General features: G+C 36.6%; 3 protein-coding genes across 3 annotated transcripts; 1 reads left to right on the forward strand and 2 right to left on the reverse strand.

The window, feature by feature from the left end:
• Positions 1 to 172: 172 nt before the first annotated feature.
• tagapa (T cell activation RhoGTPase activating protein a) lies at positions 173 to 4,711 on the reverse strand. The gene is made up of 10 exons (XM_079632836.1): positions 4,583 to 4,711; positions 4,171 to 4,246; positions 3,973 to 4,026; positions 3,596 to 3,665; positions 3,233 to 3,396; positions 2,969 to 3,130; positions 2,746 to 2,855; positions 2,478 to 2,652; positions 2,129 to 2,237; positions 173 to 1,605 (listed from the first exon to the last, which is right to left on the reverse strand). The coding sequence occupies exons 2-10, from the start codon at positions 4,195 to 4,197 to the stop codon at positions 554 to 556; spliced, it is 1,923 nt and encodes a 640-aa protein (XP_079488962.1). The 5' UTR covers positions 4,198 to 4,246; positions 4,583 to 4,711; the 3' UTR covers positions 173 to 553.
• A 275-nt stretch (positions 4,712 to 4,986) lies between these two features.
• Positions 4,987 to 9,129, reverse strand: nenf (neudesin neurotrophic factor). The gene is made up of 4 exons (XM_079632839.1): positions 8,582 to 9,129; positions 8,395 to 8,455; positions 7,131 to 7,234; positions 4,987 to 6,970 (listed from the first exon to the last, which is right to left on the reverse strand). The coding sequence occupies exons 1-4, from the start codon at positions 8,717 to 8,719 to the stop codon at positions 6,794 to 6,796; spliced, it is 480 nt and encodes a 159-aa protein (XP_079488965.1). The 5' UTR covers positions 8,720 to 9,129; the 3' UTR covers positions 4,987 to 6,793.
• Positions 9,130 to 11,315: 2,186 nt separating this feature from the next.
• pacc1 (proton activated chloride channel 1) lies at positions 11,316 to 15,917 on the forward strand. Its single transcript, XM_079632838.1, has 8 exons — positions 11,316 to 11,580; positions 11,885 to 11,987; positions 13,011 to 13,223; positions 13,305 to 13,459; positions 13,542 to 13,684; positions 13,766 to 13,907; positions 14,524 to 14,631; positions 14,724 to 15,917. The coding sequence occupies exons 1-8, from the start codon at positions 11,545 to 11,547 to the stop codon at positions 14,883 to 14,885; spliced, it is 1,062 nt and encodes a 353-aa protein (XP_079488964.1). The 5' UTR covers positions 11,316 to 11,544; the 3' UTR covers positions 14,886 to 15,917.
• The last annotated feature ends 110 nt before the right edge of the window (positions 15,918 to 16,027 follow it).

Below are 16,027 nucleotides of genomic sequence, written 5' to 3' on the forward strand. Positions count from 1 at the left end.
TATATTTTATTTTAGTTACTGTTTATTTTATTTCAAGAAATGAAAAAAAAAAGGTTTTAGCTTTAGTTAAAGATAATTTACAGACCAAGCTGATTTGATTCATTGTTTGAAACAAAAACAATTCAATTATTTAAATTCATTTTTCATAAATGGAAACATGACTAGTTTTATTTCATGTCTTTATTTCATGAGAAGACATACAAATGGTTTGCATTGCTTTTAAGCATATTCATTAGTTCTGCAAACATTGCACACAAACTTATGAACATGTGTAGTGAAAATTCCTCAAAGTGCCTTTCAGTTACTTTTTTTCCCCCACAATTTTTGGGGAGCTGGAAAAACAAAATACTGTGGGTATAAAAACATTGTCACAAAAGACCAGACTAAAATTAAGAATAAAATTCAACAACTTGAGTGCAAATCTATGCCTGAATTGTACTTTATTGTACTTCTGAATTGTGCCTCATTATGAGGTCATAAGCAAAAGATATCATGACACCACCAAAAAGTAGCAACAATATAAAAAATATACAAAAAAGATCTGAACAGTTCCTCAGACATATGTCTCTCTGAGGTGTTCTGGATTGCACCACTCTGGTAGTGATGTTTCATACACCGATTCAGATGTGGTCCTCTGCCTCAACTCTGAGGAGGATCCACTCATGCTATCACAACATGTCTCTTCATTGTCTCTATTGTGAATATCAACATGTTCATTCCCAGAAGGTGAATCCAATGTTTCTTCGCTTGAGGATCTGGAGCAGCTGCATGTTTTCTTCGACAGACATCTGGCGTCCTGAACAGTCAGCGATTTGCGGCTGGTGAGAGTTACATGGGAATTGTGCACAACCGCTTGCTGATAACTCGGAGGACTGCTTGGTATCCTGCTGTCCACCTGATGGAAAACCTCCTCGCTAGACAAGCGTTTTGGCTCCGGTTGAGGACTCAGCACCTCGGGGCTGTGGCGTAGAGCTCTCTCGATGGCCCGTTTGGTGGACCCACTTCGCCCGAAGACGGTCCTGCTTCTTATGTGTGCGGTCTTCATTGATTGCGAGCGTCTTTTTGGGGTCTCTGAACGATTCGGTGCAGGTGCCGACTGGCGGGTGGGATACGAATGTTTGCGTAGAAGGGTCTTTCTCTGATTGCATGAAGGCATGATAGGAGAGCTATTATGGATTGAGCTCTCTGAAGCGCTGGAGAAACAACTCTCAAGTGAACTTGAAGAACAATACGGGGAGCCTTTAGAGGTTGTCCTGGCCCCAGTTTTAGGTGCCAAACAGCTTTTCCCCAAGATGTTACCTGCTCTAAACACAATACAGTCGTCGGAGATCTGTTTTGTTAATTGTTTGTCGTGAAAGTCCATTTCTGTCTGGCTCCTAGATAGGACAAGGTGCCGAACTTCCTTGCTCAAGACGATTGCTGGTTCAGAGCGTCTGCGAGTCAACAGTTTTGTAGTCCAAGGTTCCTCTGTGCTGGAATGTTCCTGGGCATTCTCCTCAATGCCGGATTTGATAGAGTCCATGTCAGAAAAACTTCCCTTGTAGCCGTCTGCATCAGGGTCATTACTGTCATACGCAGAGTCATGATGGTGTGAAGAATAAGAGTCTGAAGGAGAAATCAAGGATAGATACTTATTAATTATCAGAACATTAAGTATTATTAGATCATAACATAATACTTAGATCATAAGTATTTTGTCAACATTGGCTTTTCTTACTATGTAAAGGTTGCCTACACACTTGGAGACAGATAATTGGTAAGATGTTTTGAGGGTGTGGAGATAAAATTCAAGTTGGAATTGGACGGATTTCTGAATGTACAACTGACTAATGAGAATTTAAGAGAGGCGGTCCAAAGGATGAACAACTATTGATTGCATAATGACTGGCAAAATGGCAAAGAACACTTTACGAACCCATAGATAAGAACAATTTAAAATGAAATCTCTTTAGCTAAAGTCTCCTGCATCCTTTCTTCAAGGGTTTCAGAAGAGATCTTAGTAATGTTTCATATTTCCCAAGATATCATTCAAGATCAAATTCTACTAAATAATATTCAGAGAAACATCTGAGACAGTTGATATTTCATGCCCATTGATATAAAATCTACTGCATTTATAACCATCTACCTTGGTTATCGCTGAGTTCCTCTTCATCAGAGTCTCCAAAGAGCATCTGCGCATCCTCACCAAATATTTGATTGCAGTTTTTGATGAGAAACTCTGTCAGATTTGTCACCTGCAAATACAAATAGTGACATGAGGATTAAACAAAGGCCACTTCGACAGCAAAAAAGTAATCACATGAATTATGAAATCCCATGAAATTAGGTCAAAATAAATTTGGATATGAAACTAGGTTGATCACTTCTTTCTCTGGTGAGTTTCAGTATTACTCAGCCTGCTATTTTCTGGCACCTGGCCACATTGTGTGAGAACTTAGTAAGGTTAAGACTTTCAGAAATCACTGTACACTCACCTCTTCCATCTTTTTCACGTTGTCGTTGTCTGTTTGGAGCAAGTTGGGGGAAACACATGTAGCTAGATTGAGGGGAACCATCTTGTTTGATTCTGCCTTCTCACTTATGAGGTAAAGCAGAACAATGAAGTGCTTCAAGAGCTGAATATTTGGCCCAGGAAGCGTTTCGATCACCCTAAAGACAAAATAAAGAAAACCTGGTCACAAATACACTTAATTTACACTAAACACTTTTTATTCAACCCAAATGTGTCATTAGATAACTTACATTTTGATTTCAGCACACTTCTGAATGTCATCTTCCTTTTCCATAGCAGTCATCCAGGATTTGGCCTTCTCCACCTTTAGCAATCTCCCAGGCAGATGTCTAAGAAAATCCTGCAAATAGGAATACACAAAACCCAGGGAATTAATGACCAAATACGCATCTTTTAGATATCAATACTATCAATCACTCAAATCAAATCATGATGCCCAAGGTCATCCCATACCTTGATAAGATCAGCAAGCAAAAAGACTGACTGCTCTTTCAGATCAACCTCGATCCCATCGTTGAGCTGCGCCTTGATCTCTTTCAATGCTCTGGCGTTCCCTGCCTTTCTGAACACCCCCTCGGTGTACAGACCCTTTCTCAGTAGCAATGTAAGGATATCCTGCAAAGCAAATTGAGGTAAATTGAGACATTTGAAAGACTAAAACCACATACATAAAATACTACATTTGTTTTCTATTGATCATTCAAGACAATTTCTCACCATAATTGGTTTGGGAGGACACCCATCTTTTTGACAGATATCCGACAAGTCTCGCCCAAACAGTTTGTTTTCGAGATGTACACTTGCATCATGGGATTCCATGTTCCTTTTCTGTACTCGTCGAAACATGCTCCTCCAACGCCTTTGATTGACGTTTAGGTTTCCTGTTGAATATCAATAAAGAAACTGTAAAAATCCACTATTTCACTAGCATACAGTAGTCTGATATTCTGATTTACAGTAAACTGCATTAACTCTGGTTTTGAAAGGTTGTTGTTGTTGTTTTTACTTTTCGACATCAAAAAGTCCAAGATAACAAGAGCAATGACATTTAAAATGACAGAAGTGAGACTGTAAGCTTACCAGTGTGGCAGATCCTGGGCTGATTTTGATTAGTCTGCTGACTAAGGGAGATTCCTGTATTCAGTGGAACCTAATAGAAAGGGAAAGCAATCCATCAGATGAAGCAATGAACTACAGAGGCATCTATTTAGAGGCAGAACTAAAAATGGTAATTGGGAAATTTTAGGTTGGTGCAACAAGAGCTTAAATAAGCAAGCTTTGTCAACTATGTGTTGGTCAAATATATTGAGATATAACAGGTCAGGACTTTGTAATAACACATTTTAGGCTTTGTTCTCAATGCTCAGCCTTTAAAGAATCCATAATTGCACTAATCTATCAATCAGAAGGTGATAAGAAGTGCTGTATGCGTAAGATCTTGGGATCAATATACTTACAGCTGTGGCTGGCATGATGAATAGGTCCATGGGGTTTTGAGTCAACGATTTAGACTGAAACAGAAAGAACAAAAGATGTGTTTATCCTTTCATTGAGATTTGTGGAAGCAGGTCAATTCAAATACGTACTAATCAGTTTCCATGATGACATTAAGGGACAATAGGTGTGTGAAACTATGTGTGAAGGTGATAACTTACCACGTCGTGACCACTCAGCACCTTCATAGGTTTGCTGGGTTGTGATGACCAATAGATCAGTCCTCAGTCAGATTACCTGATCAGTGAAAAGTGTTTGATTAGTGATTATAGAACTTGCAGTTTCATTTATTACAGCAACTTAATACAGAGAGTATCATAGAAGCAAACTTTGCAAATCAAAACCCAAAGTCCATGATCCAAATAGTGCATTTAATACATAAATATATATTATAGACTCAGTTTTAGTCTTCTACACATAAAATATTAGTAAAAAAATATCAAGTGGTAAGATTAATTACAGTAGAATGTATGCATAATTATGTTTAATTGAATTAGCTAACAGCTCCAAAACTAGGGTAATAATAACACACTACAATAAAAACAGTATTTTGTAAATAAATATGTTACTCACCACTATTAAAAATTCAAGCAGAGGTCAAATGTTGTGGGTGGCTGGAGAAAGCAACGCGCTACATTGACTCCGGAGCAGAACAGACTCTAGCAAGAGACTCAGACAGACTGAAGTGAAACAGCCCACTGCACCACACAAAATACAAGTGGGCGGGCAAAGGGGAAATTCTGATGTGCAATGGAGACAGGAAGCAGCATCACGGGCTCCCACCATCAACACCTCTTTAGCTACAAAAGGCACGTTGTTGTGACCGAGGGTGGAAAGTGTGACATACGTCACTCATGTGAGCACAAATATGGCAATAAGACGAAGTACATATCAAATTACATGGCCAGAAGGTTTAAGAACATGCGTATCATCATGTTACACTATCATTTGCATTAGAATAAAACAAACATGGGGATAAAGTCCAAATGGAGTTTAATATCTTAGTCATTATTATGTAACATATCTACTACCATTGCATTCTATATCTGTCAATAACACTATATCTTATGAAGATCAAATGCATGGCAGTTGCTTGCCATTTAGTAATTTTCTATTATTTCTTGAAATCAATTTCAGTTTCTGAAGGTTTTCTGGTAAGTAGGATACTAATTAATCCTGGCTAGTGTTTACAGTAAAGGCACTTTTACAATGATTCATTATTGTGCTGTAAATGCTAATGATACCCCCGGGACTTTTTAAAAGAAACAAAAAACATCATTTTGAGACTCCGAATCTGACAGTGTTTTGCTAACTGACTCACTGTCGTTCATGAAACCGACCAGCCCCCATGTTTTAAAGTGAGATGTATAATGGGTAAATTCATCATGAAAATAAAAGAGCTGCATTTGACCGAATGCCTGCCCTCCTACTGCTTACAGTCTCCGTGGAAATCAGGTCATTGCCTTCTCATCAGGAGTCTTTTGATGTTTTGGAAAGTTAAACATGCAGGGGAGTTTAAAACTGTACTAGTGAGTCTCCTTAAAATCTCAAGATTGAACAGTTATTTCTTTCTTCACTGGGGAGAACTGGGCAGCAGATGTAATATATTATAATATAAAAGTTTGGGATCAAGCAAGGTTACATTCAATCAATCAAAGGTGGCAGACAGTAAAGACCTAAGATTTATATTTCAAATAAATATTCTTTTAAATTTGTTCTTGCAAATCAATATATTAAAATGATTTATGAAGGATCATGTGACACTGAAGACTGGAGAAATGGCTGCTTTAAATAGTAATAATACTCATATATTGCTGTTTTTACTGTATTTTTGAGCAAATGAATGCAGCCTTGGTGAGCATAAGACGTTTCTTTCAAAACATAAAAAAATCTTACTAACCTCAAACATTTAAATGGTAGTATAAATATGTCAAAAAAATAAATGTTGTACAACTAGACCTTTTTTTCAGATCCTTACTGAGTTTTAGCTCTTGTGACAACTAGCCCCGGTCTCTTCTATGTTGAACAGCCATGTTCCAATAGCCTGACACATCACATCACACTCTTTTGAGACCAATGACAACTGTCTGTGTGCTCTGTTAATTAACAACTTGTTTATTACATTCCATTCAGTCTTAAAATATCCCAGATGACACTAATATGACAGGACAACAAGCCGAAGTAAAACAACTCTCTCTCTCAGATTAATGTGAAACATTTCTGGTCATCAAGGGCATTTTATATAGATTAGACACAAACACTATAATTATGACTGAGACGGCATTTGAGTAAAAATGGTGTCGTGGAATGATAACATTAACGCTTAACTTCTTAATTTGTAAAGTGAAACCCCTCACCACAAAAGCAATTTCAATTTCTACAGTGAATCACCAAACTTTCCCCTCATGTACAGTGAAAGAAACCAAGTGATTTATTGCAGGTTTACACTAATCATACTTTATGTATACTTTATAAATGTACTTTATTATCTAGCATAATTTAATACATTTAAAAAGGCCAAACTACCTACCTATTTTTTTTTAAATCACACCTGTAGGTGGCCTCATTTGAATGACCTTCAAAGCAGCCCACCAGGGAAAAACCTACGTGGGATATAATGCATCATAATGTTTTCTAGGTTGTAGGCTGAAAGACCACCAGACAACCTCAAATTTACACATGCCCACTACTGTCAGAGGTCACAAACGACTATTATTCACACTTTTGATTGGCTTGATGGATATCTTTATTATAAGACAATGATCTTTAAAGCCTGTCTCAGCATCAAAATTCATCTTTAATGTTGAAATTAAGTTGGTCTTCAGGTTTGAAGTCTTTATTGGGGCTGCCGTCCTCTTTGAGAACGCGCCTGCTGGTGTATCCAACGATAGGGTACTTTGCTTTGTATGTGCCTTTAAATATCTGCTCGAGGGATTGAAGTTGACTCTCAGTGAGGCCCGTCTAACAAATAGAAACCAAAAGAGGCAATTAAGTTTGTGGCAAAAGAGTCTGGTGGAATCCAATAATCAATCCAACAACCGTTTAATATGAAGAAGCTGTAACTATTTTTATTTATTTTTTCTGTGGCAAAGTTGTGATCTTTATAAAATCCCCAACTTACAGTGTCATGTGTGAGATCTGCAGGGTCGAGGGACATTTTGGCGACGGCTCTGGTTGAGTCTTTGCCCACAAGGGCATTATAAGATGCCCCCTTTCCGTAAAAGTCTGGAAATTAAAGAGACAAAACAGGGTTTTCACACTTTCTGACCAAGGAATTCCCATTATTTTTCTAGCCATTCCTATTGCGACGTATATCTGAGAGAAAGATATACGAAAAGTTTAAAAAGTTTGCTACGGCTGGTAAAGACCATTGTACTTTGGTCCGTGGCGATTACGTAATAGGTGTGTGCCTTCTTTCATGTGAAATCTTTTCGAGTTCATTTAATTTCTCCTGTTCAGTCGGTCGAGACACTGACACTGTTTTTCATGTTTAATACAGTAAAGCTGCTTGATTTTAAGCAATCTATTGTATAAAAAGATATATCAATAAACGTGACGTGACTTTACTTGAGCGCCGAATTGCAGAGCTTGTGCAAACATATCCACGTTGCTATGATCAGATGCTTTTCTTATGCTTTATTAAAATGCTTGCTGTTTTCTCAATTTTGTTGTGTTTATTTTGTTTTTTGAGAGAAAAATCACACAGCACATATTTATTCATCTAAACTTTGCTCTCAGCAGTGTGGGTGGCATTGGATGTTCTATAGTATCGCTGCTCACGTATTTCGAACATCTTTTTACCCCTATAAGCGAAGAATGAAAAAGAACTTCACTGGGAGTATATCGGGGCCTTAAATTGCATTGCTTTATTGTTTTTCCAGCCCTGGGAATTCCTATATTTTCCCAGGACTGTTGAAAACTTGATCCAGTAAAATGCAAATAGGCCTGTGGTTTCAGTATAGCCTACATGCTTAATTTATTCTAACACACACACGTTTGTTTCACTGTACTGTATTAGTGAGTGAGGACATTGTATAGACTTCTACTGATATTAAATCATGTTAAGGATATTTTCTTAACCTAAGTCCTACGGCCTAAACACAATATATTTAAACTAAAAACATTTTTTGGCCGATTTATAAGCCTTTTTAACTAGAAAGGATGCCCTCAGTAGTCAGTTGTCATAATATTTCACCAGATAAGTAAGGACATTTGGCCCTCACAGGCATAGCCAAACCTGTAAACACACAAAATAAATCAAAATAGGGAACAAAGCAAAGATCTAAACTGATAGATCTACTTCCTCTAAAGAAGTCTCTATTAGTTTGAAACTTCCACCCGCAAACAAAAGATTGAAGAAGGTGAAGTTGTATACAACATCTGACCTTTTCCAGCTGTGACGTCAAACACTACTCCTTTAATGGCCATGTAAATTGGTTGTCCATCCTGTAAAGGGGGCGGGGCCGGTTTAAAACTCGTCAGTAAATACAATTTGTATTTAATAATGAATCAAAAGAACATAGTTTCTAAATAGCGTATAAAAAACTAGCATGTTTTTGTGACAGAACATACCTCGCTCCCATCGTATCTCTGCAACTCCTCCTCGGTGAACAGACGCACCGGTTTCGATGCGTTTTTTATTTTGCTATCATCATTTGTGGAACAAATACATAGTAACATGTATAATACAACACAACGGGCATAAAACATTGTGGACTGTCCGTGTTGAGGTTTGTAAGAACCGAGTCTGCGGCTACAGTTTCCTTGTTGTCACGGGAGTGTCTCTGTTTCCATTCAGTCTTTAGATGCTGATCTCAGGTCAGCTTTCACAATCGGAGGTGGAAATGCTCCATTTGTTTCGGAACAGTATATCTAATTGGTGCTTTAGGACAAAATGGTTTAATATTTTAACGTATCGATGTTTGGGGCTCGGATATAGTGAACTTGTATGATTTTGCACTTCATGAAACTTTTTTAAACAACAACTTCTGCTTTGGGAACTTTCTAAACTTCCACTTGCCGCGAGTTTCTGTTTCTCCATTCACGTGAGATGGACCGGAAGTGACGCGCACCAAATGGAACTCCTCTGTAAACAAGCCAAGTTCCTCAATATTTTAAACGAGGGAATTCTCAAAATGTCGTTATTATAAATAAAAATGCACACATTTAATGAATCTCTACATTTATAACAATATTGTATCTTATTTCATAAATTCTGAAGCACAAATCCTTTGTATGTTATGTTACATTTGAATAGATATTTATTAATCTGCGCAATTTAATTTTTTCTACTGTCAATATTAGAATATGCTGTCCTTGGGTTTTTATCTTTTTACTTATGCAATTACAAATAAAAGTTTAGAGAGAAAACACATTTTTGAAGGATTTTAGAGTTTTGTTGGAATAAATATAGACAGAGAAGACATGGGGAATATACCTTTTTTAGCGACCATCAAATAATTACTTAGGCTATTCAAAAAAAAAGTACCTATCAAGAAAGTAGGCTATGCGATTCCGGATGCACACTTAAGACAGATCCATAGACCACAATGCAACTGTATTGTTATAATTTTTTTATAATCTTTTTATATTGTCTCCAACAGCCCGTGCATGCATACAGCCCAATGGAATGGTGTGTAAAAACAAATTCATAAGAGAGAAAACTGTAAATAATAAATCAGCTCCATTGCGTATTCACGTGATCAAGGGGGTGTTTCATTTACCGTAAACACATTGCAAGTGTTCCGCCAGTATTGGGCACTCGTGCAGCATACACAATGTTGTACATCTAAGTGAATGAGGCGGAGGGAAGTTAGCGAGGGAAGGGCGTTAAAAAATGGACTGCGTCCCAATTCGATCCGAAGGCTTCTTCAAATGCGTCCTCCAAATGCGTCCTACATTTCTCGTGAAATGAAGTATACAACAGATATATCCTTCGCGCCCTTGCCTGCCCCAGAATTCATTGCGTGCCAGTGACAACGGGATTTTTTTGAGAGAAGGTGCCGAATTACACTTTTAAAAGCAATTATTGGGTTTCAAATGTTGACACAACTAAGATGTGATTATACGAATACACGTCACTTTGTACTCTTTATTATATACAGAGATGGACATATTTAGACAGTTTGTGAACCGTGTTTTGTTTTAAGACAGTTTAATAAACTTTAAAAAATTTCCAGAACAACGCTCTTCAACGGCAACTGTCAAAGTTTAGGCAACAAGAACAATCCTCCGTAGGCTAGACCGTCCCATTTAACAATGCTCAGTCCAACCTTAGAGGCCCTCGAAGGATGCAGCCTTTGAATTGGCACACAGCCCTATGCATCCGGAACCGCATACTTACTCTTTCTGCCATAGAAAGATATGGTAAACAACAACAACAACGTATTATAAGCAGTATACTAGTATATGGTTCTGAATTCAGCACTCATATAGGCCTAATTTTTATACCAAATTTTATATACTTTTAGCTTTCCGTTAGCTTTTAATGCATTGTGTGCTTCTGTCATGAATGTGTGGTTTGCCCTTGTCTCTTTATCTTGTGTTTTGTTCAGCCATGTTTGATAAATGTGCTATATAAATAAAAACAAACGTGAAACTTTTAAAACAAACTATATACTGAAATGTGTGTGACTACAAATCTACTAAGAGAATAGTGTCCAACATAACCTTCCATATAAATTAAGCGTTTTATTGACGTTCGTCCAAAACTTTATTTGTTATGGTCATCATTTATTTTTTACACATTTATAACTCTTATTAGGCTACTCCTTTCTCTCCTTGTGAACGAGACTAACTCACATGACATGATGACAAACCTGAACTACAGTGTACAGGTTTGCCCCCTGTCGTCCAGTAGGGTTAGCACTTAATATTTCAGACCTGACCTATTATTATTATTTTATACTATTTTTTTTTAACAGTCTAGCTCCAGACTCGTCCAGTGACGGGGGCGTAGTCGTTCAGTAAACCCAGCCAATGAAATGTTCCGTCACAACCCACCTTGAATGCTATTGGCTCTTGCCATAGTTAGTCTTTCAAGTATAACAGTCAGTCACCGTCACGCGCTTCAAACAGAATTAACAAACAAACAAAAAATATCAGTAACGTATCTTAAATGTGAATGAAACACCACTACATGTTATTCTGTCTTTCAAAAAACTCCCCCCACTTTATTTCTTTACACAATAAAGTGCTGGCTTCTCATAGAGTCAGTCAGTATGCTGTTATTCGTAAGCGAAAACAAATATGGAAACCATGTGATGTGTGATAGAAAATATACGAAACAGAACCTAAATCGTGTTATGTGTATTGGAAGACTTTGCGTAAACTTTTCAGAAAAAGATAAAAGATTGTATCCAAGCCCTCCCCATCTAACTAACAGCTGTGATGTCACGCTTGGCATGTGTGTTGGCCGTTGGCTGAGCCTCACGCGAGCTCCTCGAGACTCTCCGTCCGTGAGATGAGAAAGTCCGGGTTCTGCTCCTGCAAGTTGATGGCAAAGTTTAAATGCAAATATTCGGAGGTGAAGCACAATGCTGAGGAGAGACGCATCTCGATCTTACCAGGAGGTAATGAAACTAACTAGTGTGTGAAATGCGGTTGGATCCAGCAGGACTCATGCATAGGGTTGTAATCGCGAACCGTATGAAAGCAGTTTCTTTTCAGTGAGGAAGTTTCATAGTAAAGCAGAAGAAGCAGTCATGTGATATCAGCTGACCGCTTGCTTCTTATTGCCGCTGGGCGTTAGAGAGATACGAGGCGCAAAATACTGTCAAATATACATTAAATGTGTGTATGCTTTTGCTAAAAAGCAAACAAATAACTGTATATGTCTGTATTATTCTTTTTATGTCACTTGTTGCTACATTGTAGTTCAATGGTGGTGAGGACTGTGCTGCTGGGCCACTTGAGTCTTACGAGAACAATGATGTTTCTGAAGTGGAGAATGATGAAGCAAGCTGTGACCCTTTACCAGGTCAGAACTTGTTCCTAAAATATGACACTGATAAGTCATTGTTTTTCTGTTCATGTTTGTAGATCTAGATTTAGGTATTAATCCGGTGACACTTTACAATAAGGTTCATTAGTTAACATGAACTTACAATGAACAATACTTCTATTTATTAATCTTAGTTTATGTTAATTTCAACATTTACTAATACATTATTAAAATAAAATGTTGTATTTGTCAACATAGTTCATGCACTGTGAACTAATGAACAGCTGTATTTTTATTAAGTAACGTTAACAAAGATTAACAAATACAGTAACAAATGCATTGCTCATGGTTAGTTCATGTTAGTAATACATTAACTAATGCTAACTTATTGTAAAGTGTTTCCATTAATCCTATAGTTATATTGTGGTGGTGCAATTTTATGTATGTAGAAAACATTACGGTTTTCTGCAGAACTGCTTTATAGATTAAATTAACTAATTTATTAATGAATGATCTTCACAACGGAACTGAATCAACAGTGACTTAGGTAGGCCTAGGTAGGCCTATGTATGTATGTTTGTTTTTTGCATTTATTTATTATAAATTAATACATAAATTAAAATATTTACATATTTAATATATAAATATTTATCATTTATTTATTTATCAGTTCAATTAACTTAGGGTGTTGATTTAGCCATGTTTGATTGTATGATACATTTAAGGTGCTGAAATAAAAACATTAAATTGCAGAAAAAACTGCAAGTGCTATAATCACAAAGTAAACCGTTTTCACTGACCAGGTATTCTGACATAGAGGACTGATCTATATATTTGTTTTCTATGCTTATAACGTGGTATGGTCTAGGTGGTGCAATTGTGTTATTTTTATTTATTTATTTGTACAAATTTCTCTTCTTGGACCATACATTGTATTATTTATGTATTTATTTAGACGACAAATTTAACATTTGCATTCTGGGACAGTTCTATATGTGTATGTATTGCATCTTTTATTAAAGACATTGCTTTAAAATAAACTTTCATTATATATTGCAGATGAGGATGCTGTGGACAGCAATCTAATGCCCATTGGTTTCAACAAAGCTTGCCTGAAAAATGTTTTCACGGTCATCCTTGTCCTCATTTACCTGCTGCTCACTACAGTGGCTGTGTTCTTGGCCTACCAGACCATTTCAGACTTCATGGAGAAATTCAACCATCCAGTGATGTCTGTTTCATACAAAGAAGTTGAGGAGTTTACTGCACCAGGTGAGCTATAATACACTGTCATTTTATGGTATCTCTCATGATGTCTATTTACAGACTCTTTCATCATTCCTTTGCGTTCAGGAATTGCTTTGTATCCTGGGAAGGCGCAGTTATTAAGTTGCATGCATCACTATCATGACAACATTCCACCTCTTGTTGCATCGGGCAGACTAGAGAAAAGTAACTGTATAACCGACGAGGTCATTTACTATGGGCCGTATTCAAACCAGACGCAAGTATGTTTTAGAGCATCCTCATCAACTATTTTTTGAAGAAATGCTACTATTAATAATCTTTAATGCAACATGTCTGCCGCAGAAGCGAGCCGTAGTGGTCAGAGGGCCGACTGACGTGAGGAACCGAGAGCTTATATTCCTTCAGTTCAGTCGGAATGAAACGGAGGAGGATTTCAGCGCTATCAGTTACATGTTTTTTGCCACATTCAGTGACATGCAGAAAAGGTAGATCTACTGTATATAGAAATGCTCAGCATGAATCAGATTTGTTTTACTGTTTATATAAAAAAGTGTTTTTCTCATCAGCTCGGATAAAGCAGCTTTTATGACGGACTGTGAAAGGAACTACTCCATGTGGACCTTCTCTGGAGGATTTCGGACATGGGTCAAAATGTCTTTGGTCAAGACGTCGGGCAGAGGAAATGAATCAGTTGAATTTAGACAGGAGGTGATAGATTTCGTATGCTATTTTTTAGTCTTTGTCAACTTCAGCATGCTAGTATAACAATCAGGGTCATAACCACCATGGAAAATCAAGTGATCATGTTTTTTATGTAAATATTCAGATTAGTGGTCAACCAAATTAGTTGCCATTTCTTAAAGAGGACCTATTATGCTTTTTTATTGCATGGTCAACATTCTTTAGTGTGTAATGTTGCAGTTTGAGGATGAAAAAAGTTGCGCAGTTACAAAGCACAAGGTCACTCCAAGACCCGTTCACAATAAACAATAAAAATATAGTTCAAATTTTTTTTCCTCAATATTAAAGAATAGCAGAGTTCACACCACGGCTACCACGGCTATAATGATAACTGCACAGAGAAATGATATCGTTGGAATCGTTTCTAAATGAGATGCACTGACAGACTGGGTATTGAGGTGCTGCAACAATGTAAAATATGTGAAAAAATAATGTTTTTTGAACATTCAAGCATGAAAAACCATTCTTGTAAAACCTAAAAACAAAATCAAGACTTCAAAAAAGGGCATATATGTCCTTTATATATATATTATACTTGATCCACCTAAAATACTTACTTGATAATCATAAATATTTATTTCAGTCCAGTGTGGTGAAGTACATCGACAAGAGGCCGCCACAGGAGCAAGCCAACGAGCTTTTCTTTGTTGTGTTCCAATGGCGAGATCCATTTATACAGCAAGTGAAAGATGTAAGTGAACACATGATTAAATATTAAACTAATTGTCTCTGTATAGTGCTATACAGAGAGTCTAATTAAGTGTGCCTTTTGTTTTTGAACAGATAGTCACAGCAAACCCGTGGAACACTATAGCCATATTGTGTGGCGTCTTCATGGCTCTATTTAAAGCTGCAGAGTTTGCCAAACTCAGCATTAAGTGGATGATCAAAATCCGTAAAAGACACTTAAGGGCAAGAATTAGAGAATTGGACCAAATGAGCTAATTCTATTACATCTGACAACTCGAATGGAGTTTTTAATTAAGACCATCGACCACTTTGAGACTTCTGGAGAACTATTTCAGTGCAAAGAATGTATGACAGTTTCATGAAAAATGTGTTGTTGTTCTGTTGTACGTTAAGTTTTAACTGGACAATAGATTTTAACTTGATGAGCTGAGGCATGTGTTCTACAGTACCAGGGCAAAGTGTATTAATGTGGTTGTGACACTGAAATATTAACTATTCCCTCTGGTTCTCAGTGAGACTAAGCTTGCTGAAATGATGACTGAGTAAGAATTTAGCTGAAACAAAAAAAAGTGCTTTTAATGACAGGGATTTTGGTTAAGTTGCATTTCCAATTGATCAATAAATGTATAAATAACAGGACATTCAATGACAGAGAAATACGGCATTGCTGCTGTTTTCTTTAAACATTTTGCTGTTAATGTGAATGAGTTATGTTTTATTATTATATACATGTTGTATAGACCCATACCAACTTATAGAATTATATCATTGATTTAAATGTTCTGAAAACATTATTTAATCATGCTTACAAAACTAGCAGGCCTTTTTTTGTAGTTATGATGTAACTTTGACTTGTTTCCATGTGATGTCCTTTTATTTTCTTGTATTTTTTTAAATTGTCAAAGTTTTAAATCTAAGATTTTTTGTTATTAGCATTATAACTTCCAATTGTATTAAAATACGAAATGTTCTTCTATAACTGATGCTGCCTCCAGGACTACAAATGTTATCTTGTTTAAACTATTGTTTAAAACCAAGTTACTTGAATACATCCTAATCTTACAGCTGAATTAAGAATTGTTATGAGGGATTTAAAATTTACGACTTTGACTGTTTTACACAAGAAGTGATAATTATGGCATGGATGAATATTTCCATAATAATTTTTTATTTTGCACTTTACGTTTATTAATCAGGACTAATACCAAAGGGAAGCTTTATTTTCTACTCGTATTTACTTAGTGGTCTTTATATTCTTCGTCTCCTCATTAAAAATCTATAAAAGTATTCTGAAATTATTAACTGCTTCATTGTGTTTTACATGAGCTAGTGTGTTTATTTTACCATTTACATGGTTACCGGATACCGTTATCTAGTAACCGTTACTAGCTACTAGT

The sequence above is a fragment of the Phoxinus phoxinus genome (assembly GCF_949152265.1).
Source record: "Phoxinus phoxinus genome assembly, chromosome: 13".
Taxonomy (NCBI): Eukaryota; Metazoa; Chordata; class Actinopteri; order Cypriniformes; family Leuciscidae; genus Phoxinus; species Phoxinus phoxinus.